This window comes from Pelophylax lessonae, assembly GCF_965119305.1.
Source record: "Pelophylax lessonae genome assembly, chromosome: 3".
Classification (NCBI taxonomy): Eukaryota; Metazoa; Chordata; class Amphibia; order Anura; family Ranidae; genus Pelophylax; species Pelophylax lessonae.
The window spans coordinates 584,301,272-584,315,600 of record NC_138770.1 but is presented as its reverse complement, the minus strand read 5'-3'; the positions used below and the strand labels follow the sequence as shown (position 1 = coordinate 584,315,600).

General features: G+C 35.3%; 1 protein-coding gene across 2 annotated transcripts in view; it reads right to left on the bottom strand.

The window, feature by feature from the left end:
• Positions 1-2,015: 2,015 nt before the first annotated feature.
• The window catches only part of MEIS1 (Meis homeobox 1), a 192,581-nt gene continuing 180,267 nt past the window's right edge, over positions 2,016-14,329 (bottom strand). Inside the window, exons 10-13 of one of the 2 annotated variants that reach the window (XM_082250165.1) lie at positions 9,965-10,027; positions 8,967-9,052; positions 8,604-8,699; positions 4,028-4,166 (exon numbers count right to left, since the gene is read on the bottom strand). In XM_082250165.1, the coding sequence (XP_082106291.1) occupies positions 8,641-8,699; positions 8,967-9,052; positions 9,965-10,027 (208 nt within the window). In that variant the 3' untranslated portion in view covers positions 4,028-4,166; positions 8,604-8,640. Of the gene's footprint in view, positions 4,167-8,603; positions 8,700-8,966; positions 9,053-9,964; positions 10,028-14,329 lie in introns of both variants that reach the window. The other variant, XM_082250164.1, reaches the window with a different exon arrangement.

Below are 14,329 nucleotides of genomic sequence, written 5' to 3'. Positions count from 1 at the left end.
ATAGCTGGTTGCCACAAAAAAACAGATGAAGATACAAAAAAGACTGGTAGACTATAATTGATAGTGTCTGTGAAATAAGCATTTTAGGTAGAGATGTCCAGCACTGTAAGAAAAATTTTAAGACATTACATGGGGTTCAAAACATAAAATGAAGCAGCAAGGATAAAGAGATGGATGAGTTCTAAATTATGAGATTCTTTGTGAATTATAGCTATAGGTTCCCACAAAATGTTAACAGCTCCTTGCAATATCTGTATTTCAGCATGGTTTTTGGTGATGCGCACACACAACCACCAACCCTTGCTGATTTCCAAGAGTTTTACAGCCATACTGTATGTAGATGATCAGGTTGCTATGGGATTTGCAGAGTAAATAGGTGGGCAGAAATATAACCAGGTTAACTAATGGCAATATTAAAAACAATACAAAGTATTTGTCTTTAATTAACTTCTATATTACTTTGAGTGTGAAATCCAACAGATCCAAGCAACAACCAGACCAGAGATGTCCCACTTATAGTTTAAGAAGGATCCTAAATTGACTATATTTTGCAATATCCAAATTGTTCGATTTGCATTGTTATACTGGCTCACAAACTAAAAAAACCAAGAACATTGACAAAACCTACTTTTGATGTTCTGAAGTGTTTTAAGGCAACTAAGCCAATCTGATTATCTGTAATAGGTTGTTCCTTTGGTTAATGACAGCTCCCTCCTGCCCTGCCCAATACATTGTCACAAAGCCATGTGACTTATGTCAGACGAGAAGAGGTTGGCTGGTCAAGGAAGAATGCTTGACGTGCAAGAATCTTATCAGAACCAGTGATGAAGGTAACAGCTCCCACATGGCCACTTGGAGATGAGAGTGAATTATGTCAGGTTGTTTGCCACTGGGGACCGATTGACAGCTTGGGCTCTCCTTCAGAATATTCTTGGTAAATTTTGGACCTGAAGATGAGATAATGGGTCTCAATGGACAGAAGAGTATGATCCTTGGATTTGTATATATGCACCATCAATTCCTCAATCAGTAATCCTGTATTGATTCCATATTCCCATAAATGTATGATTTATATACATAAAATTAATACATTCATAATGTAAACTTTATTTCAGAGTATAAACACCCCAATGAAGCTGATTTGAAATACAAAACTGAATTATAACACCTTCTATTTTTCAGTTTTCCCCAGAGAAATTATTTTTTCATAGTTACTCATTGTATATCTGTGTTTCATTTCAGGCACAGTATTGCATACTTACCATTTTACATACAGCATCACTCTTTACTAAACATGAAAATATCCAATTTTTCTCACACATGTCAATGTATTTATGATTCATAATGGCTCTTAATGCTAAGTTACATCACTGGATTATACATTTTCAATAACTACTTTTAGTAGGAAATTAAATCCTCTTGATGTAAGATTTTAATGTTAATGAGTTCAGTAGTTGAATAGAATTAAATAATCGGTGTAATCAACTTGTTAATCATTTTGTATCTGCCCCTTGCTTCTATTTTAAGCATGGAAATGTATATTCATGCATACTGTAAACTCCAATGTGACAAGATCTTTGTTATTTATTTCACATCCAATATTCCCTGTTAAAAATTAAAGAAAAAAATCTGAAATGTACATTCCAGATATTCCATAATGAATTTCAAAAATTCCTTTTATAACATTTTTAACCTTATTTTACAACTTAAAAACAATAAATCAGAAATATTTTATGAGTCTAAAAGTTATATAGTCGTGACCCAAATTAATTTGTTTTTAAATAACGATGAGGGTTTACTAGACATTGCAAATATTAACTTTACTGACTAATTTATAATGAATCACATTTTTTTTTTTTTATGGACATTACATATATTAATCGCCTCTCTAGTTTTTGGGCTTGGCTTTTTACTTCATTAGGGGAATAGTTTTCTAAGTGTACATAAGTACCCATACATAGATAAAGACTATCATTCACTGGAATTAACATATGTAATTTCAGTGAAAAACATTACAGATGGCCTCAGGGTAAAAAAATATATAATAAAATAATAATTCAGACAGTTAGGATATATTGATTTGATTATCAGTTATGAACCAAGAGGGGGGCCAGGTTCACAGTCTGAAGTTTGCTTGTATGAAATGATATACTGTATATAACAGATTTGTACGTTAGGCGTGAAAAAAAAAAAGGGAAAAAAACAAATCACTCACAAAAAAACCCTGGTGTCCTGATTGCTTAAACAAACACAGATTTGTGGAGCTAGAAAAAATTATCCCATTTAGTAAATCATGTTTTCAACTTTATATAATTGTTTTTTATTAGGTTTACGTATTACACATGTGGTTATATTCAATTATACATTGCAAGGAGCAATTTACCCCTTACAACCAATCAGTATCCATCTTATTGTACTATTATTTTCAGATTGGTTGCTATGGGTTATGGAACTTTACTCTTTGTAATGTCTTTTGAATAAACCCATAAAATGATTATTTTCTAAAGGTATGACAGATCAGAAAAGATATGTTTACTTTAAAGAACCAGTCATGTTGAGAAAAACGTACATTTCCTTACCGATAATGAGCTTCACTTCAAACATGGGTTGACTGGTTTGGCAAACCTTTAGTAAACCCCACCTGAATGTAGAGCTACTAAATTGTGACATGTCATTAACTGATGTGTTTGAGTCAGATTTGTCATTGTTGATGTGCAATGTTTATTAACTAGGACTTTTTTTTGCTTTTTGTTCCTTTATAAAAAAAAATTAGTTACTTTACTAACAAGCATTTGCTTTAGCACAACAAAAAAAGAAAGTATAATTAGCTTATCCCACTTTGTAAATCAATTTGTATGCATGCCGATTCATACCAAACTTCTATTTATACAAAAAAATTGCAACAATACAGTTATCTTTTCCAGTCCTTTTTGCACAAAATTTATTTACAATGTTTACATAAATGTTCCATGATGGGACTATGGAAAAAAAATGTATGCACGACTGATGCCTTGCTGAGAAATAAAGTCAATGTATTAAAAATAAATCTTCTACATTTCTTGCTTTCCTTTTTTTGAGCTGCATGAAAACAGGAAGTGATGCACAGATTGGTTGTCGCTGAATGGGGACACTGATGCTCCATTGTGACAATTATGCTCCAAACACATTGCCTTTTGGTTTCCATGCCTCCTTCTACCAGCCTCCTTAAGACACTGCCTGGCCTGCAACAGCTGATTAATCATTGTTGATGACTGCAGTTTTTCCCATCCTTCCCGATTTACATCTGTTCAGGCCAATTCAAATATGGTGAGTAAATGAATTAGACATGCAAATTCAAGCCCCAGGCTAGAGAGAAAGACGGAGACAGAGAAAGAAAGAAAGAAAAAAAAAATAGACAAAGCTGCAGAGAAAGAGCGCATGGCTGAAATCCTTGGATTGAAATAAAAAAAGATCTTCTGCCTGACATACTTATCATAATGTTCTAAAATGACCTGCAAATGAGGACTTTCAGTCGTCTGCAGGATAACTGTAAGGCTTTAAGTAAGGAGGCTTCTGGAGGAAGTGAAGAGCTATGGAAACAACACACATAGTGTGGAAAAATTTCACATTTTTTTTAAAAAAATCTATAAGAAACAACATAATATGGTTAACAGTATAATATCATTTACAATATTTCACTCTTTGTTCTCTTAATGTCTTATATATGTATTTATCGTGTCCCCAAAAAGTTGATTTTCAGTATCTGCTTTTTTTTTGTCAGCGTCCCTATGTCAAAGTATGTTCTTGTTCCTATGTGATGCCAGGATTGGAACTCTGGTGTTGTGGCAGAAAGACAACACATGAAATTTGCCATTTCGGAATTTCAGACATTATTCCCTTAAATTATTGGGCATGTATGTCCATGACATGTCCACTCATGGTGGGGTCTCCTGTGTTAAGTACTGAGGGACTAGAGGCTGACATTGGCATTGCAGGGTGAGAGGGTCCCCCGTGCATCATCATCGCTGGGTGGTGATGGTGTCCAGGAATGTAGGTATGCATAGACGGCCCATGGCGCAGCTGAGTGTGATGCAAGGGCATCTGTGATGGAGGATAACCTGGCTGTCCCATACTCATACCCATTGGGCCACTTGGAGATATGTAATTCCCTGGCATACCTTGCAGTCCTAAAAAAAGAGAGGGTAAGAAATAAGCAAAATAACAAAAACTGGCTTTGTGTTCATCTGTATTCAAAACGAAGCAAACAGAATAAACATGCATATAAAACAATATATGTATAATAAAGAAATAAAAAAAAACTTCAGCTGGGGCAAATGTGATTTACTTTTTCTAATGTAAACTCTAGAAGAACAGTATCATGGCTTAAAAATCAGTTCCTAGTACCTGTATTGATTTACATGTTTAATAGCTTCAGAGTACATTCAATACTAGATCAAATTTGAATCCACAAGTAATAGCATAGCTAGTATTGTCCACAATGTCTGCGCTACAGGCAAGCTTTAGGTAAATTTGATGTTAAATCAGATACAAAATATCTGCTTTAAAACAATGGATGCCAAAACTATGTTCAGGTATGGGCTATTCTTTTAGCTACAAAGGACATTTCCAGGGTAAAATCTTCAAAATATTCAAACGTTCTGGGAAAACTGTTATCTATCAAACTCACTTACCAAACTGTATGTAATAAAAAAACAATCAGACTCAAATTCTCACTGGAATCATGACTGCCAAAGAATATGGTTGGCCATAGATGGATACATCTCACCCTAAGTACAGTCGTTCAAAATCTGCTTATCTTTTCCTAAATCACCACCTGACAAGAATGGCCGGTGCTCTTCACATAATGCTACAACATGGTGCACTGATGATTCGCCAACAAATCACAAATCTCTTGGTAGGAAAATGAACTTTTAATGTTTTTGTGGACCAGGGGCACTAGCTAAAACTTCTAACAATGTTAATTGCTGTATATGCCTTCCTGTCCTGGTGACAACTGCACCTCTGTTTCCTGTACAGTTTCCTGTACAGATGCCACAAGGACAGGCAGTTATGGAAAATCTTCTCAATGGGGCCACAGACAGGCATTAGAACCTGACAGGAGTTTTTGATCCCCCACCTAACCCCCATCCACTATTATAATGTGACAGGAGTTAGGCTTTAGGGCCTATTCACACTGCCTGCACACCTAAACCGGAGTGGTTTAGCGTGTGGGCATTTGTTAGTTTTGGTTGCAGTGAGCCACGACGAGGGGGTGGTGTGATGCGCGTAATACAGTTTCCTTTTTTATGTTAACGTTTAGATTGTAAGCTCTAAGGAGCAAGGCCCTCTGATTTCTCCTGTATTGAATTGTATTGTAACTGTACTGTTTGCTCTAAGGCACATATTGGAAAATTATTTTCTATGTGCCCCAGTGGTGACTAGCATTCATCTAGTGTGGAAAAACACCAGTCACTGAACGCACCCTTAACGTTAAAATAAATATAGTTTACTTGTATAGTTTGAAATTAAATATGTCTACGGAATAGTCACTATTCACTCAATGCTCTTTGTGCCATGCTGCACCTCACTGCAAGTCTACCAGACAGACTTTACATAAAATGATAGATTCTTTTCAGTCTCTTAACCTCCCTGGCGGTATGATTCTGTCAGGAATTACATACCAAAAGCGGTACAATTCTTTTCATGGAAATTTGGCGTTATGTATTATAGGCCTACAATTCTTAGTAATTACTGACTTAAACCTGACCAAAACAAGAGTCTAGTAGACATCCCAGATGTGATAAATTTGAAACACAAACGCATGAATTATAATCAAATCAATAATATAATCTTATTATTTAATATATAATATATATAATAAAATTATATTATTGATTAGATTATAATTCATGCATTATATATTATATATATATATATATATATGTGTGTGTGTGTATATATATATATATATATATATATATATATATATGTAATATATAACGCATGAATTATAATTGAATCAATAATATAATTTTATATATATATATATATATATATATATATATATATATATGTGTGTGCATATATATATATACATATATACACATATATATATGCATACATATATATACCGGTGTATATATATATATATATATATATATATATATATATACATATATATATATATGCATATATATATATATATATATATATATATATATATATATGCATATATTATGTGTTTGTGTTTTGTGCAACGTTTTTTTAATTTCCCTCCCTAGTTCCGCTCCCATGCAGCATTGCTGCTGCAGGGAACGGAACTAGGAAGTCATCACACTGACGGAGGACGGAGGAGCGGCGGGACTCTCGGCTGGCGGTCACAGCAATGAGAGATCATCGCTGGATCGCCAGGAGAAGGTAAGAGAACACCGCTGCGCTCTCTGCACATCTACCCCAAGCGTGACTCGGGGTTACCGCTCCTGATAGAAAAAATCAACCCTGAGTCACGCTCGGGATCACCGCCAGGGAGGTTAAGAAATAAATTATCCAAAATTCTACAAGTAATCCAAGTCTATGTGATCTAGGTTGCCTAGGTTTTAGGTCACCTGAGTGTGTTTAATACTCAAGGAAGATGTACCTTTTTATTTAAAATAATGATTGATTTGGTAATTATATAACCACTTTAACCCCTACACAGTTTGATTGTTTTAAGCAATGCTTAAATCTGTTGTGATGCTTGTTTTTTTTTTCTGTGACCTGCCTTAAAATCTAACTGGTCAGTTTGAGGCAAGTGAGACAGTTCTTAATTGTCTATATTCATACTGTTCCTTAGTTAAAGCCTACACCCAGTATTATTATAACATAAATTGCACTACTTTGGAGCCCTTTTTACACACTTTAAAACTATTAAATAAGAAGAGTTTACAAAAAAACTACCTTAAAATAAAATGCATTATGTAGAGCTGATAAATGGGAGCATTTCTGTTCCCTTTATACATGCAAGAAATCAATAACTGTTAGCAATTAATTCCTTCCTTGTGATCATGAACGTTTAAAATAAATCAGACTACAAACTCAGTCAAGCTTTCACTAAATTTGAGAACAATGGGGAAACGGAACGTAAAACAATAGCCCCCCTGCTTTCTGTGGGCCTCTGTCTTCTGCATGGTTTGCTCTAGTTGATGAAAACTGACAGGTGTATTGTCTCAGAGAGCTATAAGCTCCATAATCATCAAGGGTGAACGGCATAACGCTATTCCTAAGTAGGTTCAATTGGCTTTAGTTCTAAGTAATGTTGCAGCATGAACACCTTGGATTCAGGTCTCAGGGCTCCAGCAATGAAAGGCTGCTTAATCTAGCCTAAAGGAACGTTTTTCTTTTCTTTTTTTTTTTCCACTTACTAACGAAAATTACTTATAAAATATACCATATCCACTGGTCTTTAATCAAAAGTAATGATATTTTTCATAATATCCTATTAATTTAATTGGTTATGAAGCATAGCATACATCATTTAAATTTAATTGACCCAGAAATTAAGAAACAATATTTAGATTAACTAAACTGGGAATGTTCATGATGTGTGAGACAGAGGCTGATGGCTTCCCAGAGCTTGATGTTTGATTCAAATTCAGGGTACACACAACATTGGCCTTGCAATTAGGAATAGATTAAGAGCAAGAAGGGAGAAAAACAACAAACCGCAGCAGCCTTTTTTTGATGGCAGAACAATAACAGAAAATCAGATTGCGCCTGCACAGCTCTGCATTCCTTTAGGGAAGAATAATATTTTCGTTCCTAAATAATACAAAGCAAGATTGTGGCCCACTATTTTCAATCTCTCTCTCTCTCGTTCTCTCTAGACTTCACTGGGGCTGCCGCTGAAGATTGCATTAATGATCTCTATTTTTGTATACTGAATGAGTCAAATCCATTTGTCACACTGCAAGTGATGGCATACTTAATTTGGATATAGTCAATTAGCCCAGGCAAAGCTGCACAACCTGCTGTGCACACCTCTATTTTGTATTCTTTTACTTTCCTTTTGCCACACATAATCCTATTATAAAGAACAGACAAAGAGAAGCAAAGTGGAATTTCAAAGTTTTTCTCGGATGGAATTTTGTATAAAGCTGTGTATTTATTTATTTTTTTGCCTAACTCTGCACTTACTTTGCTTATAAAAGTCCCTGTTTGCAATCTGGTGTCTTGTAGGTTAGTGAAGAAGTGTAACTCATGCATCAACTGTGGTTAGGCAGATTTATGACACTACAGGGACATGCTCTTTCCTCTCCTTGCACTGCTGCAGACTGCTTACAGTTTGCAAATCAGTCTGTTGCCATGACAACCTGCTCCCCCTCACCCCCTGCCTGTTTCTTGTTTTGTCATGTGGTCAGTATTGTATAATATCAACACAACAGTAAACGTACAATGTGCAAAGTGCTCTATGTAACAGATAAACATTAAAAAAAATCAGTAGGAAAATAAAGGATACCTGCAATTTCATGGAAAAGGAATGAACAAGCATGGAGCTATGGGCAGGGAGAATACACATTAAGAAAGAAAACACATTAAAAAAAAAAAATCCTGGACAAAATAGAAACAGCATCCCCCGTTGTACTTACTTCCCCCTTGCTTTGCCATTGGTTAACTAGATGATGGTTACATGTAGTGCCATTGCCCCTCCATGCCCATATTCATGCCCATTCCACTCATGGGTCCTATAAGGGAGATAAAAATCCAAGAAGAGGCCAGCAGATCAGAGAAGTGAACAGAAAGCACCAAAAGACCCCACAGTCACACACCATTTGCAAGAAAATCAAGGCAGAGATAAAGCACCCAGATTGACACAGCCATATAACGATTAGCAGACAGTTCAAGATATAGCGCAAGATATCAAGGCTCAAATTAAACATTTAACTCTCTGGTTAACACGTGCTCCAATAAGCAATACTATATAAATGAATACGAGAAACATTCACTCTTACCTGGCGCTCTAATTCCCATGTGTTGCTGGCCGTCCATTACGAAACCTCCCATCGGTTGTCCGTCAGGATTGTAAGGTGTTCCTTGACTTACTAAAGGCATAAAAATACTGTTATGGTCTCATTTCCAAAGGACACAATCACATAGACAGAGATGCGATAAAAACGCTAAAATAAATGGGAATAGTTGACCATGACAAGCAATTAGATGTTTTGTATTTGTTATAAGTTTTGAAATTACAGCAGTTGTGTTCATTTGCTTTTATAAAATGGTAAAATAATATGAAATTAATGAAATGTTATAATAAAACTCCAACTTTTGCAGTTATAATAAAACTCCCACATTTTTGCAGTTCACATACAACAAGAATGTTTGCATGTTGAAAAGCCATTACTGATAGAACTTTTAGACAAATTAGTAACTAAAAGAAGCCCAACACCATTTTTTCTGACCAGCATGCCATTGTTGTAAATGATGTTGATATCTCTTGCTTTGTATCAAGAGTATACAACACAATTTTGTTAAACAGATTCAGAGTTCCCAAAGACATTAAAACAAGACTCCTGCATTGCATTGTAGGTTTTAGTTGAACACATAGCAAGCATGATTTCAAGTAAAATGCCTTAAGGTAAAGATAAAAAAAAGATCTACCTCTGTGAGTGTCTTTGAACTTTGTTGAGTCCAATAAGTGATACTGACCCTTTTACCCTTTTGACAGGTAATAAAGTTTACAGCATTTCCACACCAAGCCATGCACCAGGGAGTGTTTAAAGTAGCAGAAAGTATAGCTGAGAAGAAAAACTCATTCAAAAAGTTAAAATGTGTAGAAAAAAATGTGACTTAAACCAATTGTTGCACCACTACAAAAATAGTAGAGGACTGATGCCTTCCTTTGTTTTACTCCCGGCATTGCTTTTATTTACCAGGTATTGGACCTCCCGGTGAATGGCTTGATGATGATTTTCGCCTGCGTGACTTGAATACAGTTACTATAGAGGACTTGCCTGCTCGATTGGACTGGTCTATCATAGGCTGGACTATTCTTCTTCTAGCATTTATAAACCTGGAAAACACACACAAAATAAACTGGATTAATGGTAAACTTCTGAACACTTTTTTTGGAAAAGTACTGAGAACAACACATTGCAATCAATTACAAATACTCTTTTTTGTGTCTGATTACTGTATATTAAACTGCTGGAAATGTAAAACTTGTCAGGTACTCTGGATTGCCCCACTATGGTTTTCTTTCTACAATGTTGTAAATGTAAATAAAGATAATAGAACTGAGGTTTTAGCAGACAACAGGACTACTGTAGTTTAGTCAAATGTTCTACATGGAGATACATTTTCTTTGAAACCCATCTAACCCCTGATGACCTTGCACTGTACAAGTGCATCCTGAACTGATTTATGTTTGTCTGCTTTTACCACAGTTGGACTTTTCCATTTAAGCTCTACATGAGGGAATTAGTCAAGTTTGCTGAAAAACAATATGTGTGCCACTCTACTTCCAATTCTATGGGGGAAAGTAATCGCAAAACGCCTTGAAGGGTGAAGTCTAATACAATAAGTCTAGCATGGCTAGCTTTTGTTTTGTGGCTTCTTCACAACTTTTAATAAAATCCTCCCTTTTCCTTTGGAGTTTAATTCTATTTTAATGCCCACTATTAAGATAATGAACTGTGATGGCAGTATACCGTCAAATGAGGGAATGTCTGGATTTTTATCACCACTTGCTCACACACTGCTGGGGAGTTCAGAACAAGGCATTACACTTATAGGGTTTTTTTTTTTTTAGGCTTATTCAAAGAGTGGGGTCAAGACAAGGTCAAAGCCACAGCGCATTTGCTCATATAATCCTATTTTCTTCAGAAATCATGAAAGGTCAAAAAATAAATGGTTAACTCACTGACCAGCTAAAATTACAGCAATACACTTTTATTTACAGTGTAAAAAATAAAAATATTTTCCCTTTCCAGTAGGAAAGGCTATTTCAACATCATATGACATCATTGTAGTTATAGACTTTGGCAAATAAAGTTTTTAAGCATGTGGTGAAACTCTCTGCACTCATTTATAGCAGTAAGCAGCAACAAATGAAGTAATATTATTGGTGATATATACTGATTTTTTAAGTTAGATAATCACATTTGTAAAATACAACCATTAAACATGAGCAAATACATGAAAACGTAAGTACATACAGATATAGAGTACTTAATTGCTACATTTTAACAAGTTTTACAAGGCAAGGATGCCAGGAGAACATGGGAAATAAAATCCCCCCTCCCCGTCACCAACTGTCTACCAAAAATCATTAAATTTAATTTAATTGGGTAATCAAGGAAGACTACACAATCAAAAATATTTTTTAAAAATATAAAATGGCATAAAAGTTATTACAAAAAAAGAAATAAACAAACCTATTGTCATGAACAGCCTCTTTGACCTTCAGTTTAGAGTGCATGTATCCCACCCTTTGTGACACACACAAATTTCTGAATGCTTGCCCTGGCAGGAGGTCTCTGCATAAACACTTTCCCGTGGCCTCCTCAGACTAAGGTCCACTTGCCATTGTTTCTTAGCCGCAGTTCCACAGGGATCGGTATGTGGTGCAACTGTCTGCCTGTTTAACTCTCATTCATTAGAAATGGCAAATTAAAGATTTGTCAGTAGGCTGTAGCTTCCAAGAGTGTGAAAAAAACACTATATTTCACTGAATGTGCACTCACAAGTGGGCATATTTAGATTTGTATACAATAAATAAAAAAAAAAAAAAGATAATAAATGTTATAATATTTAAAGGATTTTGGCAGCTATTCAACTTTTTAAGGATCCCCCTTCTGCCTGCTAGTCTTGTGAACAAATGTATTTTTTTTTCTTTCTTCAAAACAGTAATTTCTTTGTGTGCCTTAAGGGTGCATTCACATGCAAGAGACTTTTCCTTCTGGGTAGTAATAAAATGGCATTCTTGCTCCTCCCAAAAGAAGTCAAACTGAGGTCAGCATCCCATCCTCATATCTGTTTAAATAAACTGGTCAAGCTGTTTGTTTCCAAGATGGCCTTTGACCTTTTCTCTCATCCCTTCAGAAAGCTTTTGCCATGCACACCAGTTGTGGTTTATAACAATAAATAGTTTGAAACATCTACAAATGTGCTGCTGTCCTTATTGCTAATGAGTTATTGCAAGAAGTCCATCTAATAAAAGTTATATACTTAATACACTGCTTAAAGAGATACCAAAGGTTTATTTCTCTGTATAAATATTATGGGGTTGAATTACTAAAGGAAATTGACTGTTCACTTTGCAAGGGAAAATGCACTTTACAAGGATTTTTTTCCCCAGAGCTTAGTAAATGAGGTAATAACTCTGCTGACAGCTATCATCCAATCATGGAAAAAGGTTTTTTTTCTCCTTGAATGTGATTGGGTATTCTTTGTATAGTACAATTTTACTACAGTCACTAAGCTCTGTGGAAAATTCCCTTGCAAAGTGAACAGCCTTTAGTAAATCAACCCTTATGTGTCTGCTATTTCAGTTTGAGGTCCAGGTTTGACTACCAACCACTTAAAGTACAACCCATGGTGACAAAAAGTGGAAATATAAAGTAGAAATACAGTGGTTGATTTACTAAAGGCAAATAGGCTGTTCCCTAGAAAGAGAAGTTGCAATTTACAGTTGAATTCCTCCCAGATCTTAGTAAATGTTGTCATTTTGCAAAGAATTCATAATCAAGTGCAAGGTAAAAAAAAACAGCATTTTTGCTTGCACATTGGTTAATGGAAGTCAGCAGACCTGCCCTGCAAAGTGAGGTTTTTTTTTTTTTTTTTTGCTTTATTTAAATCAACCTCACAGTACATCTAAACAAGTAAAAGACCTATCACAATTATATTGCATTTTCTAAATCTCAAATTAGCAAATATGCAACAAGATACATACCTCTGCAGCTGTTGTGTGGTTTTGAAAAAAATGCAACTTAATTTCTACCACAGCATTACATAAATACGGTTTGGAAGGCTTTATCTCTCTATGGAGGGGCAGGAGTAATTTTACCACTTTTTTATTTTTAAAATTAATAATATTTAAAAAATGTTTTTGCACTGTACTTCCACAACACAACACCCCTTGTGATAGCATGGGCCATCTCCTCTTTGTGGAGAGATATGGGAACTGTTAGACCCCCAGATCTCTCCTCTAGCCCTGCAATGAATCTGATCAAACCAAGATCAGTGTAATCAGATGTATAAGTCCGTAACAGCTTGTAAACGAAAAAAAATCAAAAACCAGAAGTGATAAAATCCTTGTCACTTTTGGTTCCTTCCATTCTTCATAGTGCACCAGATGCCGTCCAAGATCAGTCCCAGGCTTCCCGATGGAACAGGAGAGCCCAGGAAAGGCAGTGGTGGTGGGTGGAGGGGACCCCATTCTGTTGCCTGTAAAAGTGATCCAGCAGCTGTATAGCTGCTCAGATCACTTTTACCTGATAGGGAATTGCCAAATGAGAAAAACAGTTCAGGAATCATGGCTGTAGCCTCAGCCATCATTTCAGAATAGCCTCCTCAATACAAGGCCACATATATATGTACGGCGATATACAGATGGTTAATATCCTGCTTTCCTGTAACTGTGTAGGGTAAGAATAATTGTCCTCAGTCTTTACTGACATGCACCCTAGAGTGTTTTCATGACATTAGGCTGCAAGCTCCTCAGGGGCAGGGACTAAAACAGTTGCCTCAAAGTTGTCTTCTCCAGAATAATCATATTGATTCAGAATAAATGCGTGTTCCACACCATATATTTTCCATGCATTAACTTTATAAAGGTAGCTAAAACATAAAAATATAGTGATTAAGATGTCTGTTTATAGCCAATGTTTATAAAGGTAATTATAAGTGTTTGAAAACACAGTGCTGCATTTTTTAAATCAAAAAAATACCAGCTACAAATTTACCTAAGACTTTGAGGATTTCTAACATTATATCCATTCAAGAACTTTTCCAGTACAGTAGCACTGTGTAAATTACACTCTAATGTTAATTAGTTAATGTGCAGAGCACTTTCAAACAAGTGTCATTTGCCTTAAAATTTCTTTAAAACTGCTACCACAGCTTTCCCTTAATTAAATGTCATAACATAAAAATGTTTTAGCTTTTATTGCATTGAAACAACTAATTATCTTTATGATCATCATACTTTATTCTCTTACAGTGCCTCAATTATATGCAGTGGTGAATTTGCCAGATTAATACAGCCTTTGAAAACATTACATATTTACAGCACACCATGTATTAGATTGAAATCATAAATACAGTTGGGTACATTTACTGTATGTAAAGGAACAATAATGTCATAGTGTTTTTT